General features: G+C 42.9%; 1 protein-coding gene across 2 annotated transcripts; it reads left to right on the top strand.

The window, feature by feature from the left end:
- The first annotated feature begins 766 nt into the window (after window positions 1–766).
- On the top strand, window positions 767–26,638 carry ACER2 (alkaline ceramidase 2). 2 transcript variants are annotated; one of them, XM_090274068.1, is made up of 6 exons: window positions 767–989; window positions 11,039–11,153; window positions 12,218–12,359; window positions 18,661–18,798; window positions 23,923–24,060; window positions 26,341–26,638. In XM_090274068.1, the coding sequence occupies exons 1-6, from the start codon at window positions 882–884 to the stop codon at window positions 26,525–26,527; spliced, it is 828 nt and encodes a 275-aa protein (XP_090130194.1). In that variant the 5' UTR covers window positions 767–881; the 3' UTR covers window positions 26,528–26,638. The 2 variants fall into 2 exon arrangements, with proteins under 2 accessions (XP_090130194.1, XP_090130193.1); XM_090274067.1 differs by lacking the exon at window positions 18,661–18,798.
- The last annotated feature ends 1,069 nt before the right edge of the window (window positions 26,639–27,707 follow it).

Here is a 27,707-nt window from a genome sequence, read left to right as displayed (position 1 = left end):
AGTTGGAGCACCGAATGAGTGACACATGGAAGCTCTTCAAACATCATCTCTTGTACCTTGGATGTTCCGGAGATGTCATGCCTGCTACGCTACATTCCTTGAGAAGGGTTGGGATGGCGGATGTTTGATCCCATGTCTAAGACTTGATTAAAGCCTAACCATGAGTCCAGGGAACCGAGGGCAGGAACATACTCGAAACTGCATTAGTGCTCTATCCGGGAGTAAGCTGCAGAGGCTGTGTGGGAGGGTCGTGGAGCCTTCCACTCCAGTTCTCGGGTCTTCCTGCCCCAGCCCACGCTAACAAGCCAGTCCTACTGCTCAGGAGGGACCCGGAGCCTTCCTCAGGTATGAGCGCGGGTGTCCACACGCTGAGCAGGGAAATCAATGCAAACTTCCCAAGATTCCTTAGAAGTCGGGATACTCCACTCTTGAGTTCTCAAGTGTAATTTTGGCTCTGGAGCTCTTTCCACAATTGGGGGTGGGGTGCAAAGGGCGCCTGCAAGTCTGAGCCGAGAGACCGGCGTGGGCAGGACCGTGGAGGCATTTGACACCTGCAGGGAGTAAGGATGCTTGTAAGCTTCCGAAGCTGGTTCCGACTCCCTACGTCCAGCTCCCACGCACATCCAGTTCTGGGGTGGGCGTAGCCGGCTCGCTGCCCTCGGGCTCCCACAGTGGGCGGGGCCGGGGGCGGAGTCTACGAGGCAGTCAAGTCCAACAGGCTGAGCGCAGCGCTGGGAGGCCGGCTCAGGAGGCGCCACATCCGGCGGCTGTCCCGCTGTGCATAAAGCCACCGCTGTCGCCGCCGCCGCTGTGCGCGTAGAGCAGCAGCTTTGGTCTTGTGTCAGCTGCGGGAGCAGCTGCTCCAATGCCCCATAGCGGCCATGAGCGTCCCGCACTGGTGGGACCAGCTGCGGGCTGGCAGTTCGGAGGTGGACTGGTGCGAGGACAACTACACCATCGTGCCTGCCATCGCTGAGTTCTACAACACGGTGCGGGGCGGGAGAGTGGGAACGGCAGGCGGGCTGGTGGGAGGGGGCTGTCCCCAGGTGCCGCAGTGCCTGAAACCTGGACGTGGCTCTCTTGGGGTACTTGGGGCACTGTTTCTCCAGGGCCAGAGTCGATTCACGCCCCCCTCCCCTACGGGCTTCTTCCAGTTCTCTATCTGTCCTTCTTTCCTGTCCCTACCCCTGCCTTCGGGGCTCAGCTTCCTTCTGTTGTCATTTCTGATGGCCCTGTTGTGTTGTTTGGTCTCCACCCGTCCTGGAGCCGGTATTTCTTGTCAGCCCATCTCCCAGTTTAGGTGGGTGGTAACTTGCTGGGACTACCTCTTCTCCTAGGAGCTTTGTGGCATGACGAATTTGGGTCGCATTGTGCTTTTTTGCTCTAAATACCTGCTGTGGGAGTCCCAGGAAAGAGGGTGACACCCCAGCATGTCTCAGGAGCGGGACCCATTCCAACCTTGCTGACTTGCCCCATCCCACGTATACACCAATAATAGGTCAAGTTACTGTTGGCCAGAGTCAAGTTAATTACTACTAGTTCTTATTTCTTTGCCTTACTTAGTACCCAGTCTAATGCCAGCTCCAAATTCAGGTCCCCCAGGCTTGTGCCCTCTCCACTTATTAAGCCTGAGGCGTGAAAGGAGAATTTGGTGGTGATGCTGTGCATATTTTCTGGACTTGCCTAGGTCTCTAGATATGGCAACTTCCCCACTGCAGAATCCTGTGTGCTTGCAGCTGGGAGGGAAATACCTTTTCACTGCGTCCATGGTTCAATACTCTGGTACCAAATGTAAGACTTTTGCATGGTGATTTCTGTGGCTTGTCTTTTCACTGCCCTAACAGGGGAAATAGGAACTCCTGGTTTAAGGTTCATTGTGCATTTCAGGTTGTTTTAGGATTTTCACTTTTGATTTGCTGGAGAGAACCATCAGTTAGATGCTTATTGCCTGGAGGGATCTCTGCTGAGCTAGTCCTGGACCTTCTAGTCATTGACTAAGAAATTGAGCTCTTTAGTCAGGAAAGAAACTGAGCTCTTGAGGGAGCTGTCATGCTCATATTTCTGTCATGGCCCGGGGCCACATTTCAGAGTCTGTACTCTCCCTCCTCTTATTGCTAAATTCCACGGCTGCCCTCTATACAGAACTCCTGCTTTTATATGACCAGGTTAGTCCTGCAAGAAAACCTGGTCTTCTGCTCTTTGTAGATACAGTTATTGGATGTGGCCACACCTCACCTATTATACAACCTTTTTCAATGCACACTGTCTGGTGTAGAAGGGTCCCCACAGAGGACGGGCTGGAGCAGGGTTAGGTCCTTTCAACAGTGGTAACTTAAGTTCTCCATTTGAAAGTGGATTTCACCAGAGTTAATGAAGAAATGAGAACTTGGGACAGGTTCTCATACTCTCTTCAAAGAAGTTATCTGTGGAATCTGAGGCCAGCAGAAAGTTAGGTCTAGTTATTTGGCCAAAAAGTGTATAGCTGCTCTGAGCCTGCCTTGAAAAGTCCCAGAGTGCTGAATGAGGAGGAGAATTGATTTTGTCTTAACTTTTAATCTAGTTCCATTGGAACAGTTATATAGTGAGTGCCAAAATCTTTCTTAGAAATAAACTGTTGACCTTTAGGTGAAGTGTCTGTGGCTGATTAGTCCAGCTGGTCTGCCAGACAAACCTTATTCTTTGGATTATTGGTAAACCACAAAACTTGCTTTAGCAAAGCAGAGAGCTTACAGTCTGAGAGAACTGGTTGGTCACCAAACTTTGTTGAGTGTAGATCCAAAGAGTTTAGCAAAAGCCATAGCTTCTTCTCTGTTCCCATGGCCTAGTTATCTGTAGATGTTTATTTGTCACAGGACAAACCTCTTACTCCTATATTAAGGAAGAGAGTGAACTATTACTTGATAATTAACATCTCATTAAATCCTCATAGTAAGGCAGCAGAGCTAATTATCCATTATATAAGAAAATAATAATTATTGCTAAGAGAAAGTTTAAGGAATTGAAGACATAAAATCAGAAGCCTGGGAGAGGGATCCAGAACCTTCTTAATGGGTTTTTGGGGTATTACATCACTACTAAAATTTCAGTTACTACTGGTTACCATTAATTGTTTGCTATGTATTGGAGCTCTGCTGGGTCATCTTGGGCAGTGGGTGCTATTTACTATACCCACTTGGTAAAGGAGGAAATGGGGGCATAGATAGAGCATGCAACTTGCTGAGGTTAAGAAAATATCAGAACCAGAGTTAGAATTTGGTCCATCTGACTCTGCTAAGATATTACTTATGGAGATACAAGTGTCATTGTAGCGCCTTAGATTTATGTGGTTTAATACATGTGTTTATTATTCAGTTGTTCTTTAACTTAAACTCTTCATTGGGACCATTTGCTCCATAATCATGACGTTTGATATGAAAAGTTTGTTTAGTATTTTTTTTGTTTGTTTGTTTATTACAAAAGTAATAACATGATCATGGTAAAAATTCAGAGTATGCATGTTATAAAGTGCAAGATACCTTTTCTTCTATATCTTTTCAGATGTTTTCTAGGCATATAAAAGGCACTTGTATTATTTGTGTGAGCATATGAAATATTTAGGTATAGTGTATACACACCACAGTCTAAGTGTTTTTTTTTCAGCCCAGTTGAGATACTACTACACAGACTCTTCTGCACCTTGGTTTTTTCACTTATTTTGTCTTGTAGATAGTCCATATTGGCTCATCTAGAGTTATCTTCCTCTTTGCAATGTCTATACAGTATTCCATTTAATGAATTGGCCCTAATTCATTTAACCAGTCAACTCCTTGTTGATAGACATTTAGGGAAGTTCCTGTTTGTTTTATTGTTTTCATTTTTGTTTCTGAACAGTGATGCAATGAATATCCTCATATATGCATCTGGATGTATTTTGCAAGTGCTAATCCTAGGTGGGGAATTGCTGTGTTAGGGTAATACTCACGTTAAAGGCTGGTAGTTATTGCCTTTAGTTAAAGGCTGATTTATGCTCCCACTGACAATGTTTAGGGTTATAAAGCTTTTTGTTTTGGGGCCCTAACAATCTCTGTTGCCCCAAATCTTATCATCCTTTGCTTTGGCCAAGCCCTTTGCTTGAGCACATTTTGTACCATTTCTTCTACATACAAATTTTATTGAATTGAGGCCCCGGTCACACTAAAAAAAAAAAAAAAAAAAAAAAACTCCACACCTAGCTGCTTTGTAGAAAAGTGGGGTCTTCCTTTTAACCACTGGGGCTAACCTTCAGGGACTCTGTTTCTGGACAGTGACTCAGGGGGACACAAGGAAATCAATTGGTGCTAAAAAAAGAAGTCTTGAAGCAAAACAGATGCATAAATTCAGCCCATGATCTGTCACCTCCCCCAATCAACACTGCCCTCAACCATCAAGATAAAGAAAGTAGAGTTCTCTTTATATGTCCAAGCCCAAATCCCATTATCTGTGGGACATAATTATCCATCCATCCATCCACCCATCCATCCATCTATTTACTGGGCGACTACTTTGTGCCTATCACAGAGACGAGATCCATAGTCATCTGGGTGGTGAGAGCCATAACAGAGATGTGTACAAGTCACCCAGGTGTTACTAGAACTCTGCATGGGGTTGGTGCCCTGTGGGAGGTTAGGTGGGGGGCATTTTGCAAGAACACTTATATGTAGAGTGACCAACTGGTCCTGGTTTGTAAAGGATAAAATTAGGCTTTCCTGATTTTAAAACTGAAAGCTTTGTGTCCTGGCAAACTAGGACAGTTGGTTATCTCAGAGGCAGGAGGGGAGCAATGGGATAGCTAGTTAGGAATTTGTATACAATTGAGATACACAGACATTTTTCTTAGCCATTCTAATGACCCTTATCTGTTTATGAACTTGTTTTTCAGAAAACCTTAGAGCCTGCCTGTTGCTTTGTCAGTGTTTACCCTCTTTCTGGGAAAGTGCACATTCACATGCATCAGGATGAGATTGCAGTGTGTTCATGAGATTATTTTGGTGCAAATGTTACATGGGAATTAATAGAATGAGGAACTTTCTAAGGAAATAATACATTTTAAAATCGTGGTTTCCTTTCAATCAAAACAATCTGTTCTGTGGGCATTTAATAATCCAATTCTCCAAAGGATAATCCAACAATAGGCTTTAAAAAATGCCCCTTGGCTGAACTATTCTTCAACTTGAGTGACCCACACCATTTTGAGGGGAAGTTTCATTTCTCAGCAGATACGGAGCCATTGAATCCATCTTTTAATTACTGCTCATTTGCTTTTCTGTATTTCTTTAGGAGTTCCTTCCTTTTTTTGTCTTGGGGAGCACCTCCCTCTAATTTGCTCTTTTCCTTTTCATAGATTGACTTCTTTAAAAGGCCTGGTGGAGACCAGCAGATGTTATAGGTGGGCTGTGCAGAAGTAATGTTATTTGGGAGCATCTGTTAAAGTGGTGCTTCTAGATTGAACTTCCTAATACATGCATTTAAAAAGTGTTTTGAAGTATCATAATTTTACTACAGGTATAATAAACGACTTAATGCTTTCGTGAATTGTGTGCAAATACTTTTAAAAATGATTCGTGTGTACCTTGCTAGTGGTAATATAAATTGACAGAACCTTTTGGGGACAGCTTGGCAGAAGTAAGCTGCACTTGGCCAAAGCAAAGGAGATTGAGAGGACTTGAGGCAATAAAAATATACTGGGGTAAAAAACAAGTGTGTTGTATTTCCCAACATTGTAGGTGGGGCTGTAAATTGCTTTCTTTCCTTTGGGAAATGGCTAAAAAAAAAACTCTTGTAGTCTGCAGCACTTATACCAGGTGTGGTAAGTCTAAGTGAACTAAAATTAAAAAGTTTCTAAGAGATGCTGTTGAATGAGAAAAAGATGCAGAATGATAATGTTACAGCATTTCATATGTATGTATTCATGTAAATGCAAAGAAAATGACTGGAAGCCTATGAATCTGAGAACAATGGTAATCTCTAGGGTGGTGGAAGGAGGGAGATTTTAGCTTTGTAATGTATTTTTTCTTTTTCTAACAAGAACATGTTCATGAATATAAAAGGAGAAAGATCAGATTTTAAGTTATCTGTGGTATAACAATTTCATTTTTTCTCTTCCTTCTCCCTCTTTACCTTTCCTTTCTTCTACTTCTATGTTTAACAAAAGGAGACCCACTTTTAAATCATGGAACAGGTCATAAGTGCACAGTGTGTGATGCAATTCAGAAGTTTTTGATACCAGTTGAAGAGTTAAACCCAGGAGGTCAGAATGTGGCAGGGTGAGTTGGAGGTGCAAATCAGGAGGGGCAGTGGAAAGAGCTGGAACAGGACTGGAGGCTGATCCCAGCTCCCATGTGATTGCTTCTCTGACCTCGGCCAGCCTAGGAGCCTTTCTGGGCCCTTGGTTATATTTATTGTAAAAAAGGGATGGTGAAGATCTTTCACTGTAATTCTTAAAAGATCTCTGATTATTTACATGAGTTCATAAAAAGTTAGACTGTGGTAATAACAATGAATAATAGAATACTGGTCATCTGCTTTTCAGTAAATAAGCATTGGCCATATTTCTAGGACTGGAGACCATATACCACCTGGGAACCTGACACAATTTATCCATCCTCTCCCCCAGGGTCACCAGTAGCTCACAGGGCTCTGATGTGGGAAAGAGAAAAAGAACTCCATCAGAGTAGAACACCTAGAAAAAGGTACCTCTGTTCTCCAGGACGATGCAGCCGCATGAGGGATTTCAGCCTGGGATTTTAACCAAAGGCAGCAGTCCTACTCCCATCCTGCCCCTAACAAAATATCTTCTCTCTTTTACTTGTATAATTTCTCTCCCATCTTATTTTTCTCCCCTTGCCAGAAATGGTGTCACTCGTAATAACTATGTACAGTGCAGATGGGTACTAGAAATATGAGGGGAACACTTTGTAAGTATGTGCTTGTCTAACCCCTGTACTATACTCTGAAACTAATACAGAATAATAGTGAATGTAAACCATAATTTAAAATAAAATAAAGATCAACACTTGAGCAATCAATCAATCAATAAATCAATAAAATGGCATCATTCCTAATCTCTCTTGTTCCCAAATGGTGACAAAGGCCCACGTTGGCCACTGATGTTGCCATTCCTTACCTGTACTGTGCCTCAAGTTCTGGGGTTTGTTTCGTTGTGCACCAGTGTGATTTCATAGGTTTGGAAAAGCCCTTCTATCCTGTGTGGCTCCTTCAGTTTGGTTCAGGCACTTGCCCTCATGGTCCCTTTGAGGCCCCTTCTGGTTATCATCCAACAGTTTTTTCTTTTTAAAGATTTTATTTATTTATTTATTTATTTTTAGAGAGAAGGGAAGGAAAGGAAAAAAGAGAGAAACATTGATGCAAGAGACATTGATCAGTTGCCTCTTGCACAATCCCAACTAGGAAGCTAGCCCACAACTCAGGCATGTGCCCTGACTGAGAATTGAACCAGTAGCCTTTTGGTTCACAGGCCAGTGCTCAATCCACTGAGCCACACCAGCCAGGGCCAGTTTTTTCTTTTGAAAGCCCCCATGCCCTTGGCCTTCCAGACTTCATCTGCCCCATCCAGTCTCTGAAAGTCCTTTTTGTGTGTGTGTACCCCTTCCATTCCATTCCCGTTGGTGTTGCTCATTTAGACCTAGCTGTTGTCTTCACTTTCTGCACATTTTGTGCACATAGTCCTTTACGAGGAGCCCCTCACTCCACACTTAGAGGTGAAACTTACAAAGCTGAATGTCCCTACCACTTCATACCTTCTAGGATGGCCTTCATGAGACAAAACTACCCCCAGAAAATAAGTGTTGGCAAGTATGTGGGACAATTAGAACCCTTATACATTGCTTGTACAAATGTAAATGGCTCAACTGCTGCAGAAAACAGTTTGGTGGTTCCTCAATAAGTTAAACATTGAATTATCATATTGTCACCGGAAAGGGGCTGGGCCAAGATGGGTTTGCCCTGGCATGGTTTGGGATGTGCAGGTTCTTGACTTTGTGCAGGAGATTATAAGACACAGTCTAGGTCAGTGGTTCTCAACCTTCCTAATGCCGCGACCCTTTAATACAGTTCCTCATGTTGTGGTGACCCCCAACCTTAAGATTATTTTCGTTGCTATTTCGTAACTGTAATTTGGCTACTGTTATGAATCGTAATGTAAATATCTGATATGCAGGATATATTTCCATTGTTACAAATTGAACATAATTAAAGCATAGTGATTAATCACAAAAACAATATATGTGTTTTCCGATGGTCTTAGGCGACCCCTGTGAAAGGGTTGTTCGACCCCCAAAGGGGTCACGACCCACAGGTTGAGAACTGCTGATCTAGGTGATTATGGGAGTAATTTTATCAAAGCTTGGGATGGTGAGACAAAGGAAGTGCTTAGGACAGAGGAAGCAAAATCACAGGAACAGGACTGAGCTGAGGAGGGGCTGCGCTGGCTCAGAAAAGTTGCAGAGGCCAAAGGTATGTCCTTGGAGATGGGATCAGGGGATTAGCCTGGGATAAGCTGCCGCTGCCCACTGCACCCTGGTCTCGCTGGAGCCCTTAGAGCTTAGGAGAAAGAAAGGGAAAGTACACACCTGAGGAAAGGGGAGCATAGGCCCTTTGCCTTAAGAGTTATTATCTGTTTTCTAAAGGGGAGACTTTTAGGGGAGGTCTTAACAGAATATTCCTCACCTTTCCAGGCATGTCCTTTGATATGCAGATGTGTCAAAATGTGTGTTTATTGAGGTCTGGGGTCATTTTCTGGGCAGTTTCACCTCCACCTCAGATTTGTCTGGCTAACTGTTTTTGTTGTTGTTGTTGTTATCTATTCCCTCACTTCGTTTGTTCTCGGGTTAGGCTGGTACTAACTGGGTCACTGTTAACTCTGTCCCTGACTATGGTGATTTAAGTCACCTGCTCTTTGGTTGAGGAGTATGAACTTCAACCATCTACTCCTAGGTGTCCTTGGTCAGTGAAGATAGGGTCTTGTGGTTCATTGGCTGGCTGCTAATTGCTTGTCTGTTTGTTCAACTGTCTCAGTTTCCTCATTCCATTTGTCAGGGAATTTTCCTAGCTTCTCACTAACCTGCCTCAATATGACCCAACAATGCCAACCATATACCCCCAAACTGAAAACAACTACTCTAAAACTTGAATGTGAATGTTCACAGCAGCACTATTCACAGCAGCCTGCTAATGCACGAATGGATAAACAAAACATGGTCTCCATACCGTAGAATATAATTCATCCATAAAGATGAAGTACTGATACCTGCAGTAATGTGGTTGAACCTCAAAAACATTATGCTAAGTAAAAGAAGCCAGACACAAAAGGTCGTATTGTATGATTACACTTTTATGAAATACCAAGAATAGGTAAATTTATAATGACAGAAAGCAGATTAGTGCTCGTCTGAGGCTGTGGGGAGGGGAACATGGGAAGCAGCTGCTTAATGAGCATAGGGTTTTCTTTTGGGGGTGATGAAAATGTGTTAGAACTAGAGAGAGGCGATGGTTGCACATTATGTATTTATTAAATGCCACTGAATTATATACTTAAAAGTGGTTAATTTTGCCCCCCCTGGCTGCTGTGGCTCAGTGGATTGAGCGTCGGCCTGTGAACCAAGCATTGCTGGTTCAATTCCCAGTCAGGGCACATGCCTGGGTTGCACGCCATGTCCCCAGTTGGGGGCGCGTGAGAGGCAACCGCACATTGATGTTTCTCTCCCTCTTTTTCTCCTTTCCCCTCTCTCTAAAAACAGATAAATAAAAATAAAATAAAATAAAGTAACTTTGTTAAAAAATAAAAAAGTTTATAAAAAAAAAAGTGGTTAATTTTGTGTGAATTTTACCTCAATAAAAAAATTGGGGGAGTGGGGAGAATTAAAAAAAAAAAAACTGGCTATGACCCCGAAAGAAAGACAGAAAATAAATTTAAAAAGTGAGAGGTGAGGGTTGAGAGTTACTCTGTTCAGTATGGCAGTCACTAGCTGCATGTGGCTATTGAGCATGTGAACTGTGGCTGGTCCCAGTGGAGAGGTGCTGTCGTGTGGAATTCACGCTGGGCTTCCAAGCCATGGTATGAGCAAAGAGAATGGAAAATATCTTATTAATGATATTAAAATAGTGTTTATATGTTGAAATGACAGTATTGTGATATTGCATTAGATAGAATATATATATTTTAAAAGCCAGGTGCCTTCTGGAGAGGTAACAGAGGAGGCTTAAATCCACACTGAAGTCTGAGAGAGAAAATGGTATCATTTTAAAACCGGGAAAGAACCTAACAAATTTGACCTTTACCTGCAAGTAGGCTTGAATAGGGTGAGAAAGTGACAAAGGGTGACACGGGGAAACTAGGAAGATCCTGCCTTCATGTGGGCCCAGGAGAAAAAGCTGGCCTTGCTGGCAGAAAATACTGGGGCTTGAGCTTGTTTAGTCCTTCTCACCTCTTTATTAAACTTTAAAAAAAAAAGTCCTCACCTGAGGATATGTTTACTGATTTTTCGAGAGAGAGGAAGGGGTGAGGGGGAGAGAAAGAACCTACATATGTGCCCTGACCAGGAATCAAACCCTCAACCTTTTGGTGTATGGGATGATGCTTCAACCCACTGAGCCACCTGGCCAGGGCTGTTAAACTTTATTTTTCACCATTATTTAGTATAGGCCTTATCTTTAAAATGTATGTACAAGTAGATTAGAATGCTTCTTAGTTCATCTGTGTAGAAAAAAAATTAAGAGTCATTGATTCTTTGAATCAGGAGGGGGGGCCTGGGCAGCTTTCACAGATTGCAGTGTGTTTATAGCTGCTCCAGTGGCCGAAGAGGTTGGAAGGAGCCCCCTAAATGCTTATTAAAGAAGTTTTAAGTTTTCCTGGTTGTGTATCTGCAGTTAAGGAAAGAGTAAATGCTTAAACAAGATGTGTGGCCACATTCATCTGTTTGCAAAAGACTTATTTGGAACAGGCTGCTTTGTTTTTTGCCCTTTTACTTAACATTTATCTTTTCATTTTACATTTCCCCTCCAGATCAGCAACATCTTGTTTTTCGTTTTACCGCCCATCTGCATGTGCCTGTTTCGTCAGTACGCAACATGCTTCAACAGTGGCATCTACTTAATATGGACTCTCTTAGTTGTCGTGGGTAAGTGGATTCTTCTGGGAGCGTGGACTGAACAGGAGGAAATGGAGTTCCAACTCTTCCTGTCCTCTTTGAACACTATGTTTTATAAACCAAAGTCACTCTGACGTCTTAGCAAACTTTTATTTTGCTTGTTTGATGCCAAAAGGACTCTTTTGAATGTGGGCTTGATAACAAGCTTGGCTGTAAATATCGCTTTAATTATGTTTGAGAGTTCATTTATGTAATTACTGTTGGCGTTGTGCCAGTGCAGTTTTCTGAGAACTTCTGAAGAAAGTCCTGTGAAACAATTGAACTCTGATGAGACTGTGGTTTCTAATGGAGTAAATGTTAAATATATATATACACACACATATATATATTTAACAACTAGTATATATATACACACACTATTTTATATATATATACTATTATATATACATATTTACACACACACGCACACACACACACACACACACACTAGTTGTCTGATCCTTCATTGTTCTGGGAAATACTTGTGTAATTTCCTTTTTCTTCCAGAGGCAGATTGGGAATTCTGAACAGTGACAGAATGTTAACCTCTCTTTACTGCCTGTTCTCATGAAGGCTAGTGGATAAAGACAGAATGTCTTTAGCTATGGAATCATTAAAGTTCTGATGTGTTGATATGTAGGCCCTACTTGAAATTCTCTTTCTAGACTTGAATTCTGAACCTGACTGGTGTGGCTTAGTGGGTGGGATGTCCTTTTGCAAACCGAAAGGTTGCTAGTTTGATTCTCAGTCAGGGCACATGCTTGGGTTGTGGGCTAGGTCCTGACTTGGGGACATGCAAGGGGCAACTGATTGATGTTTTTCTCTCTCTCTCTCTTCCTCCCTTCCCCACTCTCTAAAAATAAATAAATAAAATCTTAGACTTGAAGTCTGCATGCCTAGGTGGTGTGAGTTTCTTCCTTCAGTTTCTTTTTTCAAAGAGAGAGAGTGATCTGGTGATTGTGAGAGTGGTTGGTGAAAGGGCTATCCTTGAGCAGTGTACTGAATTTGTGAGTCTGTTCTTTGGTGACCTTTTTATTGGTTGTAATTAATTCTAGGAATTGGATCTGTCTACTTCCATGCGACTCTGAGTTTCCTGGGTCAGATGCTTGATGAACTTGCCATCCTTTGGGTTCTGATGTGTGCTCTGGCCATGTGGTTCCCTAGAAGGTATCTACCAAAAATCTTTCGGAATGATAGGTAAGCTTGGCTAAACATTTATGTATTTACTGCGAGGTGCAATACCCAATATAATGTATAGATCAAGAAAAACAGCACACAATGAAGCCCAGCCTAGTGATAAGCTTATCATACACCTGTTGAATATCCAGTAATTGTTTAGAATCTGACAGTATAAATAAACTGACACACAATGGGGGGATCCTATTGTGTTTGGAGAAGAATTTATATAACATCAGGGACAAAAATTCAAAGGTCTCCCTTATTTGATATGAGAAAAAATGGAAATATTTTTCAGTGGGGGAGGAATTACTGAATGGTAGTTCAAAGACCTTTGATTTCCTGTTAGAATATTTCCTTTAGTCCAAGTTACTCCATCATTTTATAAATTTATAGTAGAATCCATTAAGGAATTTGTTCTTAGAGCCATAGATACTGTAGTTGTCAAATTGCAATGTTTTTTCTTATGAGAATTATGTGTACAGACACACACGCACACACATATCACTAAACTGGAAACTCAGACTTTCAGGAGGGATGCACTTTAATATCCATTGTATTATGCTTATATGATTATTTAGCCAGTAAATAATTTTTGAACACTTACTACTTACTATGCATTTTTCTAGGCTTCTAGACCCTGGGATGTGGCAGTAAATTAAACAACAGAATCTCTGCCCTCAATGAGCTTACACTGAGGTCGGGAGATTGTGAATCAATAAACACACCAATAGTATTAGGGAGTGACAAGTGCTATGATGAAAAATGAAGCTGGTTAAGGGGTTGTAGTAACTTGGGTGATAATTTAGAGTTTGGTCAGGGAATGCCTTCCTGAGGAGCTATATAAGGTTGTTAACATCTGAAGGAACAAAAGAGAGTCAGCCTCATAAAGATAAGAAATGTTCCCAGAACATATTACTCACATGGTTCTCTGTAGGACACTGTGACTTGTCAGGATATATATGGATACATAGTCTAAAGATATGGATTCAATTAAGCAAGCTGGTACAGGAACAGGAGCTATGTAGCTATTAAAGATGAAGTCTGTTGTCTGTGGGCTGAGATGGAGGAGTGCCCATAAAATGTGCCAGCTGCAAAAGCACATTTTAGAACTGTGTGTGTAATATTCTAATTTTAGAATGAATGGAAGAGCCTCTTTTTGAGTATATGACTTTGTATGTGCACAAAAACGCCTGAGAGGATGAGGACAGCAACCACGTCCATTCTTAGGAACTGGGGTAGAGGGAGAACTTTCATTTTTGCCTTTAATCTGTACTTTTTCCATTTTTTATAAGCGCATATGTTAATTTTTAATATGAAAATGTATTTTTAAATGAGGCAGGGAGAAAAAGTACTTTAAATGGATTAGCTGTAGAATCTTCATCCTGGATAGCAGAATTTGAATTAAATAATGTTATCTCTCAGTATCATTGAGCAGAAAAAAGTATCCTCAAGAAGGTTACTATTCAAAAAATCAGAGAAAGGCCCTGACTAGGTAGCTCAGTTGGTTAGAACATCTTACCAATATGCCAGGATAGTGAGTTTGATCCCTGGTCAGGACATACATAGGAACCAACCACTGAATGTATAAATAAGTGGAACAACAAATTGGTGTTTCTTTCTCTTTCTTTCTCCCCCCTTCATCTTTCTCTCTCTCCTTCCTCTTTCTCTCTCTAAAAAATCAATAAATAGAAATTTTAAAAAATGAGAGAGGGAGAGGGGGAGAGAGAGAACCAGCTCTTTACAAGTAGAGGTAAAAAGGAGGTGTTCCGGTCTTCGATGACATACGGTCTCCATCTTGCTGAGGACTTCTGCTGAGTGCAGGGAGCACACCTGAAAAGGCAGCAGGTTGTTTAGGCGGTCTCCACTTTCTGGTCTTGTCTTGTTTCCTTGTTCAACTTCAAGAGAATGACTGGGGATGATCAGAAAGCCTTGTGAGGTGGGGAAGGGGGAGAGGGTAGGGATGGAAGTGCATGATACTAGGCAGGGTCATGAGGTGACTTTACAGGCCGGGACATTTTTGACTCTGCCTGGTAAACACACCACTTCCTTTTGGCTTTTCCTATTGTCTCAGAAGGTGCTCACCAGTCACCTCCATCCTTTCCCTGAGCCTGGTGGTGTGTGTGAGGTTGAGAGTGGAGGAACTACTTTGTTCTTAGATCTTATCTTTCAAGTCCTGGAATTTGAGTGAGAAGTTCAAGAAATGGGAATAAGGGTTTTGTTTATTTGTGTTACTCTGGAGGCCTGGGTTGCAATTCCAAGTGACATTTTTAATGTATTCATAACCTTTTTGTTCCCTTGTTTCTTGAAGGTGGTAGTGAGGGAACTTTGTTATGAGCAGGAGAGGAGAAAATGGGGCAGTGGCTGTAGGAATTCAACCTTACCAACTTTAATAATCAAAACATATTCTGAGGGGAGAGGTTTGTGGCCCCTGGGGGTGTTTCCATCACCAGCACCATTTCTCTGCAGAAGATGTGACTCCTCTCTTCAGTTTGAGCAGAGTCCTTCGGAGGCACTGACCACCTTTTATATATCTGTCCCTGGCTTTGAAGAAAACCTGAGTTTGAATCCTAGCTTCCCAGCCTACAAACTGTATTACTTATCTTGATTCTTTAACTTTCTATTTCTTCATCTGTAAAATTAGCTAAGTAATAGGGTTTTTGTGAAATGACTCTGTAGAGCACTTCTTATGGTGCTAAGAACAAGGTGAGTGCTCAGTCAAAATTAGCTTTCATGACTACCCACGGCATGTGGCGGAGATTTCTGCCTGGCGTTTCTGAGGTATGCATAAAAATGGAAGGGGAGAGTGGGCATTGACCATTTTAATGAGAAAGGAAGAAAAGATGCGTGTGACAGGAAAAGCATCTCACTCCAAAAAAGGATGCCAGTTCTATTTGTCTCTCGTCAACTTCCCAGGGATGGGGAGAGCACGAAGACCAAACCCCGCTGCATGGGCTTCACTGCCCATGACAGGTGGCAGCTCGCCAGTGGAAGTGGCAGGCCGGACCAAAGATTTCAGGTCAAAACCAGGGTTACTGTAGCCTAGGAGTTGTGTGGTTTAGCTGCCTGAATTGATCAGATAGTTCAAATTTATCTCTCCTTTTATAAAATTTGTTTGTGATCTAGACTTTGCTCGAATATTTCCAAAAACATAGTGAGAGTAGTTCCAGTGTGAGATTTCTGGAGAAGAGAGAGTATGGAGGCTAAGTGGTTTTGGATCAGACAAATATGAATTTTAGTAACAATCTACTTCTGTTCTTTTTTTTTTTAAGTTCTGAAACCTCATTTTGCTCATGTGTAAAGTGGAGATAATAAAAGTTTCTACCTCATGATGTTAGAAATATATGATAGAATCTTATAAAGTGTATAGTATATAGTGTCTCATCCAGGTTAAGGATTCACTAAGTGCTAGCAGTTACTAAGAGTAGCTAATATGGACAAATGTTTTGAAGATAAGGATGTCTACAACAGCAGGCCCAGAAAGTTCATTATAGAAATAGGAATAATTGGTGGGTTTTTAAAAAGAAGAGCTTTCTTTCATCTTGCCTAGTATGTTCTAAGAATTGTCAGGACATACACTCTGCTATTGATGGTTATTAAAATTTTTTAGATATTTTTGTTTTGAGAAAAAACCAAAAGCAAAGAAGAATTATAGGCTAAATGTATCCATTTCTTAAAGAATTTATGCTGCTCTGGTTTTTATGATTTTGCCTCTACAAAATCTGGGGACAGACCTCATTTTATAATCACTCCAGTTCATTTTTGGACTCCTGATAGAAAGGCTGCAGCCTGGGGTCTGCTTGTCCTGCTGTCACACTGACATGATGACTTGTGGTCACTGTCCCAGGCTCTCTGGGCCTTGTCAGATCCTTGCCTGTAAAATGACAGGAATGGGCCTTCTAGGGCCACATGCTGTCATCCTGTGACTCTCAGGGGCTTGTTCTAAATAAGGTTATGTTTTAACCCTATAGGGCAGTTTAAAGCAGCGGATCTTAACCAGGAACATTTCTGTCTCTTAAGGGACATCTGAGACATTTATGGTGGTCACAATGATGCAAAGTTTCATTATCCATAACTTGAATTTTACTTCAGAAGAGTAAAAGTGACATTACCAAATATTTGATTTAAAAAATGGGCACAGGGTCTGACAGAGTTGAAAGCCACTGCTTTAAAGAGTAGCTAATGATAATAGTACCAGCTTTGTTAAAATAATACAATGCTGACGGTGTAGGGTTGCTAGATTTTGGTTTGGGGAATACAGAAAGAAGGGGTGCTGAGTTCCCTGACCTTGCGTTCCAGTTTGAAACCCATATGGGCTGGAAAGTTGAGCACGGACTAGAGCCTGCAGTAGGGGCTGTCTGTCACCATTGTTTAGAAGACAGCCTACGGGGACCCTGGCTTCTGGATATTTCCTGCTCTCTTGTACCCAGGGCCTCCGGTGACTCTGGGGTCAGCTGGGCTGGCCATGTGATCTCTGTTAGCTTCTGCTTGTTGCAAAATCATACATTCACAGGACGTCCTCATTGGCTCAGCTGCCTTCCCGAAGCACATTCCTTCCATACCCATGGGACTGATGTGGGAGGTGTTTGCCCACGTTCTCCTTGAAGAAAGCATGTTTTGTCAGGCTTGCTGCCTTTGAACTCTTTAGCAATACCGTGTAGAGTCTTTGGTGATTGCAATACCAGCTCAGTCAGATTTTCCCTGAGAGTGTGCTGTTATTAACAATAATAATAGTTTAAACAGCATTTATTCTCAAATGATAGCAATAATAGTAATAGGGGATTTTATTAGCACATACCGTGTACGAGGCACTATATGAGGTGCTCTGATGCTACCAAGAACACCATAAGGCAGGTGTTGTAATTTCCATATGGGAAACCTGAAGCTTGGGGAGAGTTCAGTGACTTGCCAAAGACCCCATAGCTACTAAGTGGGAGCAGGTGACACAGCTACTAAGTGGGGGCAGGTGACACAGGCAGGTGATACAAGTTGGAAGTTTTTAATTATGTGTTTATCCAGTCTAAAAGGGCCAAAAAGCCTTGGCATGTGTCACAGAACCTCAAGCCTAGTGAGAGAGTACTTGTGGGTCTCCAAGGGTTATGTGCATGTTGGGGGTGGGAGAGCAGGCAGCCTTTTATCCGGTAGCTGAAGGATGCTGGCCAAGGCCAGGAGGAAAACACGATTCTCCTGGGATTTGCTGCCTGGATCCTTTCCCATATGTGTTTTTTCCCTCTGGTCGAAGTTCAGGGCTACAATTCCTGCTCATTCCACTCAGAAAGTTGGCAGCTTGATCAATGATTTCCTGTGCCTTGATGATAAATGGTTTTCCTCTAAGAGATAAATCTGTATTTTTAAGGTCTCAATGCACTTTGATTTCTTTATAATGGAATGTCATTCAAATTATTTTCCTAACTGTGACCCGTTCCATGGCTCTTGGCCAAAGTACATTGTGCTCATAACAGAAACTTCGGGAAAATCACGAGCTCTTAAATTTCAGACATAGATGAGGCCTTAGAGATAATCTAGTTCAGCTTTTTTGTTTTATAGATAAGGAAAGAGTCCCAGAGAGGGAAGATGGAGCGTGCTCAGGATCACGTCGTCATTTCTGTCTCTTTCTGTTGAAAGCACCTCCACTCAAGAGTGGAAGGATGTTATCAGTTATTTTTCTAAGATTTGTCATGCCAAAAACCTGTCACCACAAAATTCCAATGCATAGTAGATTATCGATTGTCAGTAAATATAGACAGACACTACTAGAATGTTTTAGGACTTACTTTTGTGTGCTAGAAACAGGATGTTTGTTTTTTAAAACAACTAGGAAGCTTTTAGAACAGGGGTTGATAAACTATGTTCTGTGGGCCAAACTGGTCCACTGCCTGTCCTTGCAAATCAAGTTTTATTAGGGCACAGCTTACTGTCTACCGTGGAAGAGTTGAATAACTGTGGCAGAGACCTATGATCTGCAAACCCAAAATGTTCACTGTCTGACCTTCTACAGAAACTGTTTGCCAAGTCCTGCTGTGAAACATGTGAAAAGAATACAGAAAAGTAACACTAAGAAAATAGGGATCCATATCTCACCCTTACGGACTGAAGTTGATTTTAATTTTGTTATTCTCATGGCTAAATACTTAGAAAACTTCTGATTATTCCTAAAGACAAATTCCTAGAAGTGGAATTGTTGAGCCAGTGAGTGTGAGTGGGTACTTAGTGTACAATTACTTTTCAGCTTCCACTCCCACCAACAGTGCCTGAAGCTTGTCCACATTTGACAAACAAGACCTGCTTTGCTAATGGGTTTGGTTTGCTTTCACCGATTCAGGGGCAGGTTCAAGGCAGTGGTCTGTGTCCTATCTGCAGTGACTACGTGCCTGGCGTTTGTCAAGCCCGCCATCAATAACATCTCTCTGATGACGCTGGGGGTTCCTTGCACCGTGCTGCTCATCGCAGAACTAAAGAGGTGGGTGCTATCCTTCCCGTCCACCCTCCCGCCATCCCTGTGACAGAGGCACATCAGCCCCTGGTGCCTTTGCTACCCCCCCTGTGGAGGAGGAGTTTGACCTTTCACGAAGAGTTAGTTCCTGACTGTTGGATTGAAAGCAGGTTTGATGTCATTTTCAGAAAGAGGGGAACAGCTGTTTCATGAATGCAGTACATCCTAAAGGTCCAAAGCTAGCTTAGCAGGAATGTCTCAAGGACCTGGTGTGGCCCTAGACCAAGCAGCCTAGAGTGAACTCTGTAGAAAGGAGAACAGATTTGTTGACATGACAAGAATAAGGAGAAAAGTCCTAAAGAGGCTGTTGTATTCACACAGAGAAGGAAAAAGAAATGAATTTCTGTATACAAGGTAACATTGATTTCTGGTGTAATGCTGTTGACTTTGCTATTTTCTCTGAGACCTAGTTTCTTATTTCCAGCCTGTCAGGTAAAGCCTTTGCTATTTGTGTAAGCATTTTCCTTTGGAAAGTTCAGGTTGATACTCGTGAACATTTTAGCTTAGCTCCTCTGTGTACGTGACTGACTTCTTCTAGCCCCAACTAATATATCTGACTATGGCCTCTGTTTTAATACTCTCTGAAAATGCTTGTGTGTGTGTGCATGTGCGCGTGCACTTGTGTGTGCCCACTTTTAGAAATGCATGACTCTCTCATTGTTATGGACATGGGGTGTCCTATCTGAACTCTTGTATCTAGCCCCCTTTGTGAAAGTTGCTCTGTGTAATATGTTAAGTCAGCTTTCTCTCAGTCTTTGTTTTGAAAGGAGACATATGTGCATTTCTTTTCTTTGCTCTGCCTCTGGGGATTGCTTTGTTAGCAATACCAGACAGGGTCAAAGGTTGTTGAAGAGGTATTTAAGCATGCTGGCTGGCCGTGGAAGGACAGTGTCAGATTTTGTCTTGTTGGCTTCTCTGAGAAGCCTTCAAGGACTGGGGAATCAAGAGACCCATTTCAGAACATGAACAGATCTTGAAGCTCTTTGGAAAACACACAATTAAATAGCCGATAAAGACATCTGATATTGGATTTGTAATAGTCATTCCAGTAGTGATGGCTTATATTAGGCCTGAAGTAAGTAGACTGTTATGGACCTAGCTATGTTTCTGAAGAATTCACTGCAGTATAGTTTCATTTTAACTCTTGAGTCTAATAATGTTTTATCCTATAATTTTATTAAAAATAGCTTAAGGAAAGGTAAAATGTTTTTATTTATTTTATGTATTTTTTTCCATCTTTTTTATTGTTCTGTTACAGTTGCCCCATTTTCCCCCATTGTACTCACCTGCCCTGCCCACCTCCCCCCTCTCTCACAGTCAGTCCCCACCCTGTTGTCCATGTCTGTGGGTCATTTATACTAGTTCCTTGACTAGACCCTTCCCTTCTTTCCCCTCTTCTCCTCCCCACTCCCCTCTGGTCACTGTCAGTCTGTCCCTTGTTTCCATGCCTCTGATTCTATTTTGCTCATTTGTGTGTTTTGTTCATTAGGTTCCTGTATTCAGTGATATCATATGGTATTTTTCTTTCATTGCCTGGCTTATTTCATTAAGCATAATTCTCTCCAGTTCCATCCACGTTGTCACAAAAGTTAGACATTTCTTCTTTCTTTCTGCTGCATAGTATTCCATCGTATATATGTACATTAGTTTTTTGATCCACTCATTCACTGATGGGCACTTAAGCTGTTTCCAGCACTTGACTATTGTAAATAGTGTTGCTATGAACATAGGGGTGCATAGGTTCTTCTGACATGGTGTTTCAGGATTCATCAGGTATGATCCTAGCAGTAGATCAAAAGGCAGATCCATTTTTAGCTTTTTGAGGAAATTCCATACTGTTTTCCACAGTGGCTGCACCCATCTGCATTCCCACCAACAGTGCACTAGGGTTCCCTTTTCTCCACATCCTCGCCAGCACTTGTTGTTTGTTGATTTGTTGATGATGGCTATTCCGACAGGTGTGAGGTTGTATCTCATTGTGATTTTAATTTGCATCTCTCTGATGGCTAGTGATAGTGAGCATTATTTCATATGCTTATTGGCCATCTGTATGTCTTTCTTGGAGAAGTGTCTGTTCTGTAAAATGTTGTTAATTCATAATACCTAAACAAGAGCAAATGGAGAAAGACAAGTCATTAGGGCACTTATAGTTTAAATAAAGAATTTAAATAACTTAAAGTTTAAATGAATTCTGCTTCACAATTGTGATCTTTAAGCAGGGAGACATATTTTTCTTTAATAGTCAAATCTTTGTAAGTAATTATAAAGCACCTAATTTCTGTTTCATGCTTTAAATTTTTGCCTCTGAAAAGCTAGTCACTGCTATAGATAATTGATCTTCATTATGGCATTAACAAATGAGCATCATGGGAAGTATTCCTTCTTCCATCTAAGGTCAGTCTTTCTACCAGTTGATTATTCCTTCTCTTCTCCTGTATCTTCTTTACTCCTGCAAATTGTCTACAGTGTCATCCCTCCCTCCCTGAAGGGTCCTTCCCATTAGCCTTTAGAAAGGTTTGAATCTTTCCCATCCTCTGTAACACTCCACCTGGACTCAATCCATGTCTGCCTCCAGCCACCATCCTTCCTCTCTCTTGCATGTCACAGTCAAACTTCTTTTAAAGTTGTCTCCATCCCTCACTTCCCTTTTACTCCCAGCCCACTCCTGTCTGGCTCTGCCCCCACTTCAATACCCAAACCCCTCTTGGTTGTACATTCAATGTCAGGTTTTCAGCCTTCTGAGTCTTGTGTGTTGTTCTCTCAACTGTTTGCACAATTCACCCACCACCCTTCAGCCGTTCTTGCCTGTGACTTGTAGGATGCCCTGCCCCCTGCGTCCTCACTCTGCCAGCTTTGTTTCAGTCTCCCGCATAAGCTCCTTCTCTTCTCTGCACCTTTGCGTGTGCGATCTCTTGGCTCTCTGCTTTTCTCCTCCTGTAGTTCTCCCGCAAATATCTTATCTACTCCCATGGCTTTAATTAATGTACATATATATTACAAGTGATTCCCAGATTTATGTCTCCAACCCAGTCCTTCCTTCTGCTTCCACCATTAGGCACCTAGCTGCCGCCCTGACCTCTCCCAGGCTACATGTCACTGGTATCTCAAATTCAACTTGTCTAAAACAAGTCAGATTCCTGATCTGACTTTTCCAGTTTTGGTTCTCTTAATATTTTCCACCACAGTAAATAGAGCACCATTTACCTAGTCGCTCAAGCCAGAAGCCTGGCTTCCTCTTCCTTCCCTGAACAACCCACCTGCTTGCTCACAGTAACTTTTCTATTAGTTGACATTGCAATTTCAGTCAAGTTCAAAATACTCAACATGGCCCCTGCCTGCTGATCTCTCCCACACAAAGCTCCGCCTTATATTCTCTTCTCCAGCCACCTGACCGCCCCTGTCCTCACGGGGGCCTAGCTCCTCCAGCCCAGGCCCGTGGTCATACTGTCCCTTCTTTCTAACCCTCCTTCTTTGTTCACTTCTGCTCATCCTTCAGGTCTGGGCTCAACTGTTTCTGTGCTCTCATGGCACCCAAACGTCTCCTTGATGGCCCCTATCCTGGTTGTAATTTACATAGTCTTTGCACTGTTGTTTTGTTCCATGTCTGACTCATCTGCTTGATGCAGACTCCCCACCGACAGGGATGGGGTCTCTGTGTTCATTGCCATGTCCTGGTTCCCGCCCGAGTCTCATCAGGAAAGAGAAGGTGGCTGTTGGCTGCTTTGATAGGATCCCCAGTCAACGGGATGCCCCATCGCTCTTTGTGTTTTATTCCAGGATCTTCTCTGCTTCTCATCAGCAATGATCTGTCACGTCAGCTAAGTGTTTCTCATCGTCTCCCCTCTGCTCAAGGAATTGGGGTGGGGGGGACTCTTGTTCTGCTTTCTTTCTCATTAGCCTCATTCTTAGAGCTCATTTCCAGTCCTTTCATGTTTTTATTGTCCTTTCTGAACCTTCTCTCAGACCATGAGGAAATAAAATTTATTACAAAGTTGACATTTACTGAACTGTGTGGTGTTGTCACATTACCAGGTGACTCGGCTACATGTAAAATATTTTAAAATAGACTTTTTTCCTGATTATAGGTGTGAGTGAGTTGATTGTTAAGAAAGACTTTGAGAATGCAACCAAGGGAAGAGAAGGGAAGAAATGGTAGATGTCCTCTCAGATTTTTCTATCCTAACATAAGTCATGCTTTTGATCTGCTTTTCCATTTAACCTCACATTGGCATTTTGATACAAGCCCTAAAAGTGGGAATAAGACCTAATGGAGATCAGGTTTGGATGAGCCCTAAATGCAAATAAGCCTGGTCAGTGGCATGTAGCAGGGTCTGCCCATTTGCACACAGGAAGGGACAGTCCCAGAATATGCCCGGCTTTCCCTCCCTGCATCACAGGGGCCAGCCCAGCCCTGCCCCCATGTGACAGTCCACCTCTTTCTTGGCATCCCACACACACATGCACACACACACACACACACACACACACACACACACTCTCTCTCTCTCTCTCTCTTTCTCTCTCTCTCTCTCTCCCTCTCTCTCTGCATCACTAGCTCTCTGTACAGGCAGCTCCTTAAGCCACACTTTCTGGGTTTAATTGAAGTAAGTGTACATAGATCCTCTTGTGCCAGACTAATGGCCTATGTGCTTGTTGATACTTGTCTCTGTCAGTTTCCCTTTTATCTTTTAGAATGGCAAGCTAGAGGCCTGTTTATTTTGCTTTATAGAGTGCAAAAGAAATTGTCTATATATTTGACCTGAGCTTCTGAAAGTGTGGAATGACTTTTTCCTCAGAGGGCTGGGAGAAGAACAGGTTTTGGGTGTGAGAAAGGTTTGGAGTTTATCATGAGCATGTTCAGTTTAGATCTATATTAGTCATTGGGTGGACATGTCTAGAAGGTAGTTGGGTGTGTGAGTCTGGTCAGGGAGAGGCCTGGGTGAGAGCAATGACTCTGCGAGTCATCTCTGTACAAGTGGGATTCACATCCACGAGCTGCTAGACTGATGGTCTGCTGGGGAGCAATTCCAGGGCCAGTGCGGTGGGCGGCAACCGGGGCCAACGGCAGGTTTCTTTCTGGATCCTGTGCAGGTGTGACAACGTGCGTGTCATTAAGTTGGGCCTCTTCTCAGGCCTCTGGTGGACCCTTGCCCTCTTCTGCTGGATCAGTGACCGAGCCTTCTGTGAACTGCTGTCGGCCTTCCACTTCCCCTACCTGCACTGTGTGTGGTGAGTCCCTGCTAGTGGGGAGTGGGCTGCAGGGCAGGGGTCGGCACTTTCCGTAGGCCCCACTCTCCTTTCCAAGTGCACAGGTGTGCCCAGGGGACAGAACAGGGACCAAGTGCCCCCTCTCTCCTCACGGAGACTGTCAGACTTTTCAGAAGCAACAGAAACTATTGTCAAAAAGCAGAATGGGCTCCAGGGAGCTGGCTTAGCCAGAACAAAAAGAACGAATTGTTTATGCTTCCAGCACAGATCTCTGACCTCTAGCTCCATTATTAAAGCATAATGGAGCTTGAAAACTAAATCTGTCACCTGAGCTCTGGCTAGGTCTCTAGGGTGGGGGAGGTGGGGAGGGCTTGGGACAGATGTGGGGACAAGGATAGGGATGTCCATCCAGGAACCACAGTGAGGTAAATATGACCCCTTTTAAGATACAGTACATTTTTGTCAACCCAAGTTCCCTTTTTGGTTTAAATGACCAGGGGAAAGCATGGGCCTCCCAGGTCAGCTGGGGACAGTCCCACCCATTCATTCCACAGGTGGAGGCAGAGGCCCAGAGAAGTAAAGTGAATTGTTCACAACACCAGCTGGTTTTATAAAACTGGCCTAGGAGTTCGATAAGAGGGAATTGGAGCATCTATGCCTGGAATGCTCAGGATACACTGTTAGGTTAAAAAAAAAAAAAGGTTTACAAAGTATGGAGTCCTACACTCAGAAAGCTGAGGAGGAAATTGAGTGGGTCCCTTCCTAGGAACCAGTTCAGCCCCCAAATCAGTCATCTTTCCCTCAACGTCTTCCAGGACTACAGATTGCACACAATAACAAGGACCATGAGAAATGTTTAGAATGTCCCTTGCAAATTGAGAGCATCCAGGAATGAAATCTTTTAGTAAGGAGTTGAAAAAATTTTGTTAGATATAGACTCAGGTGAAGCTTGACTTCTCTCAGGAGATGCCTAAAACTGTATGGTTTGAAGGAATTTGCTTAAATATCCTTGAACGCGTGAACTTGTCTATATCCACCATGAGACCCAATCTGCTCTCAGTTCGAGGCTTGGAGACTTCCAGAACTCCTTGCAAAAGGTAGAATAAATAAAACAGCCCAAGTTGCAATTCTAGCCTTAGGATCCATTTCCTGATATTTCCAACTTTAACTCACACTAGTGAATTTATACACCCTTTATATATTTCTTGAATTATAATTTACAGATAATAAAATGCACAGATTAAGTGTAGGCATGGATAAATTTTGATAAATGTATCCACCTGTGTTAAATGACCTCACTTGAGATATAGGACATTTTTGTCAATCCAAGTTCCCTGTCACATTAACAATTAAAGTAAAATTCAAAAATTAGACTGTAGTAACAATTTGTTTCTAAGTTATTCTACTTTCTGTTTCATTTTTCAAAATTGAACCATCTTTTTGTCCCAGTTATAAAATGACATAGAGCTGGTTTGCAAACCAAAGGGTTACAGGTTCAATTCCCAGTTAGGGCACATGCCTGGGTTGCAGGCCAGGTCCCTCGTTGGGGACGTGTGAGAGGCAACCACACATTGATGTTTCTCAATCTCTCTTTCTCCCTCCCTTCCCTTCTCTCTAAAAATAAATAAAATCTTAAAAAACTATATAAAATGACATACTTTTTTAAATAACAAGTTTAAACAACATAGAAATACAGGAAGAGAGAGCTCTCTTAATTCCATCTACCAAAGAGATGGAATTGTTAACAGCCTGAGGTATATCCTTCCTGATATATATATACATATATATGTATATATATATATTTTTTTTCCTTTCCCTCTAATTCTGCTTTTTAAAAACAAAAATGGCATCATTCTATACCTGATGAAAACTGGTCCTTTTTTCTTTTTTAAACCAAATACTTGGTCATGGACAACTTTCCCTACCAGTGCCTATGTTTTATCTTCGTTTTTGTGTGTGTCCCATTAATACTTGACAGTCTGGGTGCTTTATGATTTCATTCTCTTAGCTATTTTAAATCCTCGGGCCTCAATCTTGGTTGAACCCCAAAGACATTTGCAATTTGTTCCTGTTATCAAGCCGGGGAATATTTTAGAACATTCTAAAACAGGTCCCGTTGGCTCCAGATTTATTATTCTCCTGCTGTTCCGGGGGTTGTCGGCCACCTTCACACCCCCACTCCCGGCATTGGCAGAGGCCCTTACAGCTGGGAAAGGTGGGCTGGGCAGAGGGAGGGGCTGCCGAGCCGCGGCAGCGCAGCCTTCGGCAGCGACAGGTCCTCACCTCCGGCTCCTGTTGCAGGCACATCCTCATCTGCCTGGCCGCCTACCTGGGCTGCGTGTGCTTCGCCTACTTTGATGCTGCTTCCGAGATCCCCGAGCAAGGTCCCGTCATCAGGTTCTGGCCCAGCGAGAAATGGGCCTTCATCGGAGTCCCCTACGTGTCCCTCCTGTGCGCCACCAAGAAATCCGCAGTCAAGATTACGTGACAGAAAAGGCGGGCTTCTCCGCTCTGGTGTCCCTGTCCGTGAGGCTTTAGGCCAGCAGACAGCCCAGGGTTGTCAGAGCTGGGGGTGGGGACTTTTTTTTTTTTTTTTTTTTTTTGTTCCCTTGGCTCTCGCTAGTTGTCTGTGGACTTCCAGGACTCCACTGTTCCCAAGGATGGGAAGTTGAGGGCTGAAAGCACTGGGTGTATCTTGTCAATGTGACTTTTAGAGGCAGTGATTTGCTGGGCTGTGTCCTCTGTGGCAATGGGGGACTCGGTGCTGCGCTGAGCCTCGCTTCCTGGAGAGTTTGCCGGCGCCAGACCCCACCATTCCTGGTGATAACGGATCCAGCGATAGATGACACCCTCCCACTGTCTGATGGAAGATGCCCGATTTTCATTTGGGAAAACTATCTTAAAAAACCCAAACAAATGAAACACACACAAGGTTTGTGGCTATGGAAGCTAGTTTTCCACTTGCAGCTCAGTCACCTAGGTTTTTACATTATTTGTGTACCCTTTCATTTCTACCTCTCCTGGGAGATGGAGCCTTGACCTCAGGTGAGGGTAAAGCTAACGGGAAAACCCCTCTTTGCCAAAAAACGACTCTTCACTTTAAGTCAGTCATTCTAGAAGATGACAAAGTTTTAAAATGTTGACATTGTTTGTCCCCCACCCCAGCCCTGTAGCCTCAGACACACAGAGGAATAGCTGCAGTCCATAAACAGACCCCAGTCCTCAAGTCCTCACCGCCTGACCCCTGCAACCTGCCAAAGGGCTTGTGATAGTCATGACGTTGGAGAAGACATGAAGTTCTGGAAACTTGTCCTCATTGGAAACCTCCTGTATGCTCTCTGGAAATTATACTCAAGAATCTCCCCTGTTTTGTCTCTAATTTTTGCCATGGGAATGACACTCCATCCTCTCACAGTGTGAGGTGCTTCCTGTCTTTTCTCCAAGCACTTGGTTGCTATTCTTAAGTGCTGGCAGTAACTACACTCTGGCTGCTTGGGTCCTTGGTTGGTGCCGCAGGGTGCATCTGGTGCCTTCTGAGTTCTTCTCACTTAAAGTGACACTGGCGACAAGTAAACCTCCTCTTCACTGGGATGAATGGAAGACTCCAAACTCCCTTGAAGGCTGAGGTGGAAATGCATGACCTCAGGGATCCTCATTTTAACTCAGGC

Source organism: Furipterus horrens, unplaced genomic scaffold (assembly GCF_987537825.1).
Source record: "Furipterus horrens unplaced genomic scaffold, mFurHor1.1.pri manual_scaffold_4, whole genome shotgun sequence".
NCBI classification, from domain to species: Eukaryota; Metazoa; Chordata; class Mammalia; order Chiroptera; family Furipteridae; genus Furipterus; species Furipterus horrens.
Note: the sequence above shows the minus strand (reverse complement) of the source record. Positions and strands in the feature narration are given on the sequence as shown.

Excerpts from the sequence above, each read along its gene's own strand:
- ACER2 (XM_090274068.1), top strand. The coding sequence starts at position 882 with ATGAGCGTCCCGCACTGGTGGGACCAGCTGCGGGCTGGCAGTTCGGAG. Across the intron at positions 12,360-18,660 it reads AAAATCTTTCGGAATGATAG|GGGCAGGTTCAAGGCAGTGG; the intron begins GTAAGCTTGGCT and ends TCACCGATTCAG. Across the intron at positions 18,799-23,922 it reads CTCATCGCAGAACTAAAGAG|GTGTGACAACGTGCGTGTCA; the intron begins GTGGGTGCTATC and ends GATCCTGTGCAG.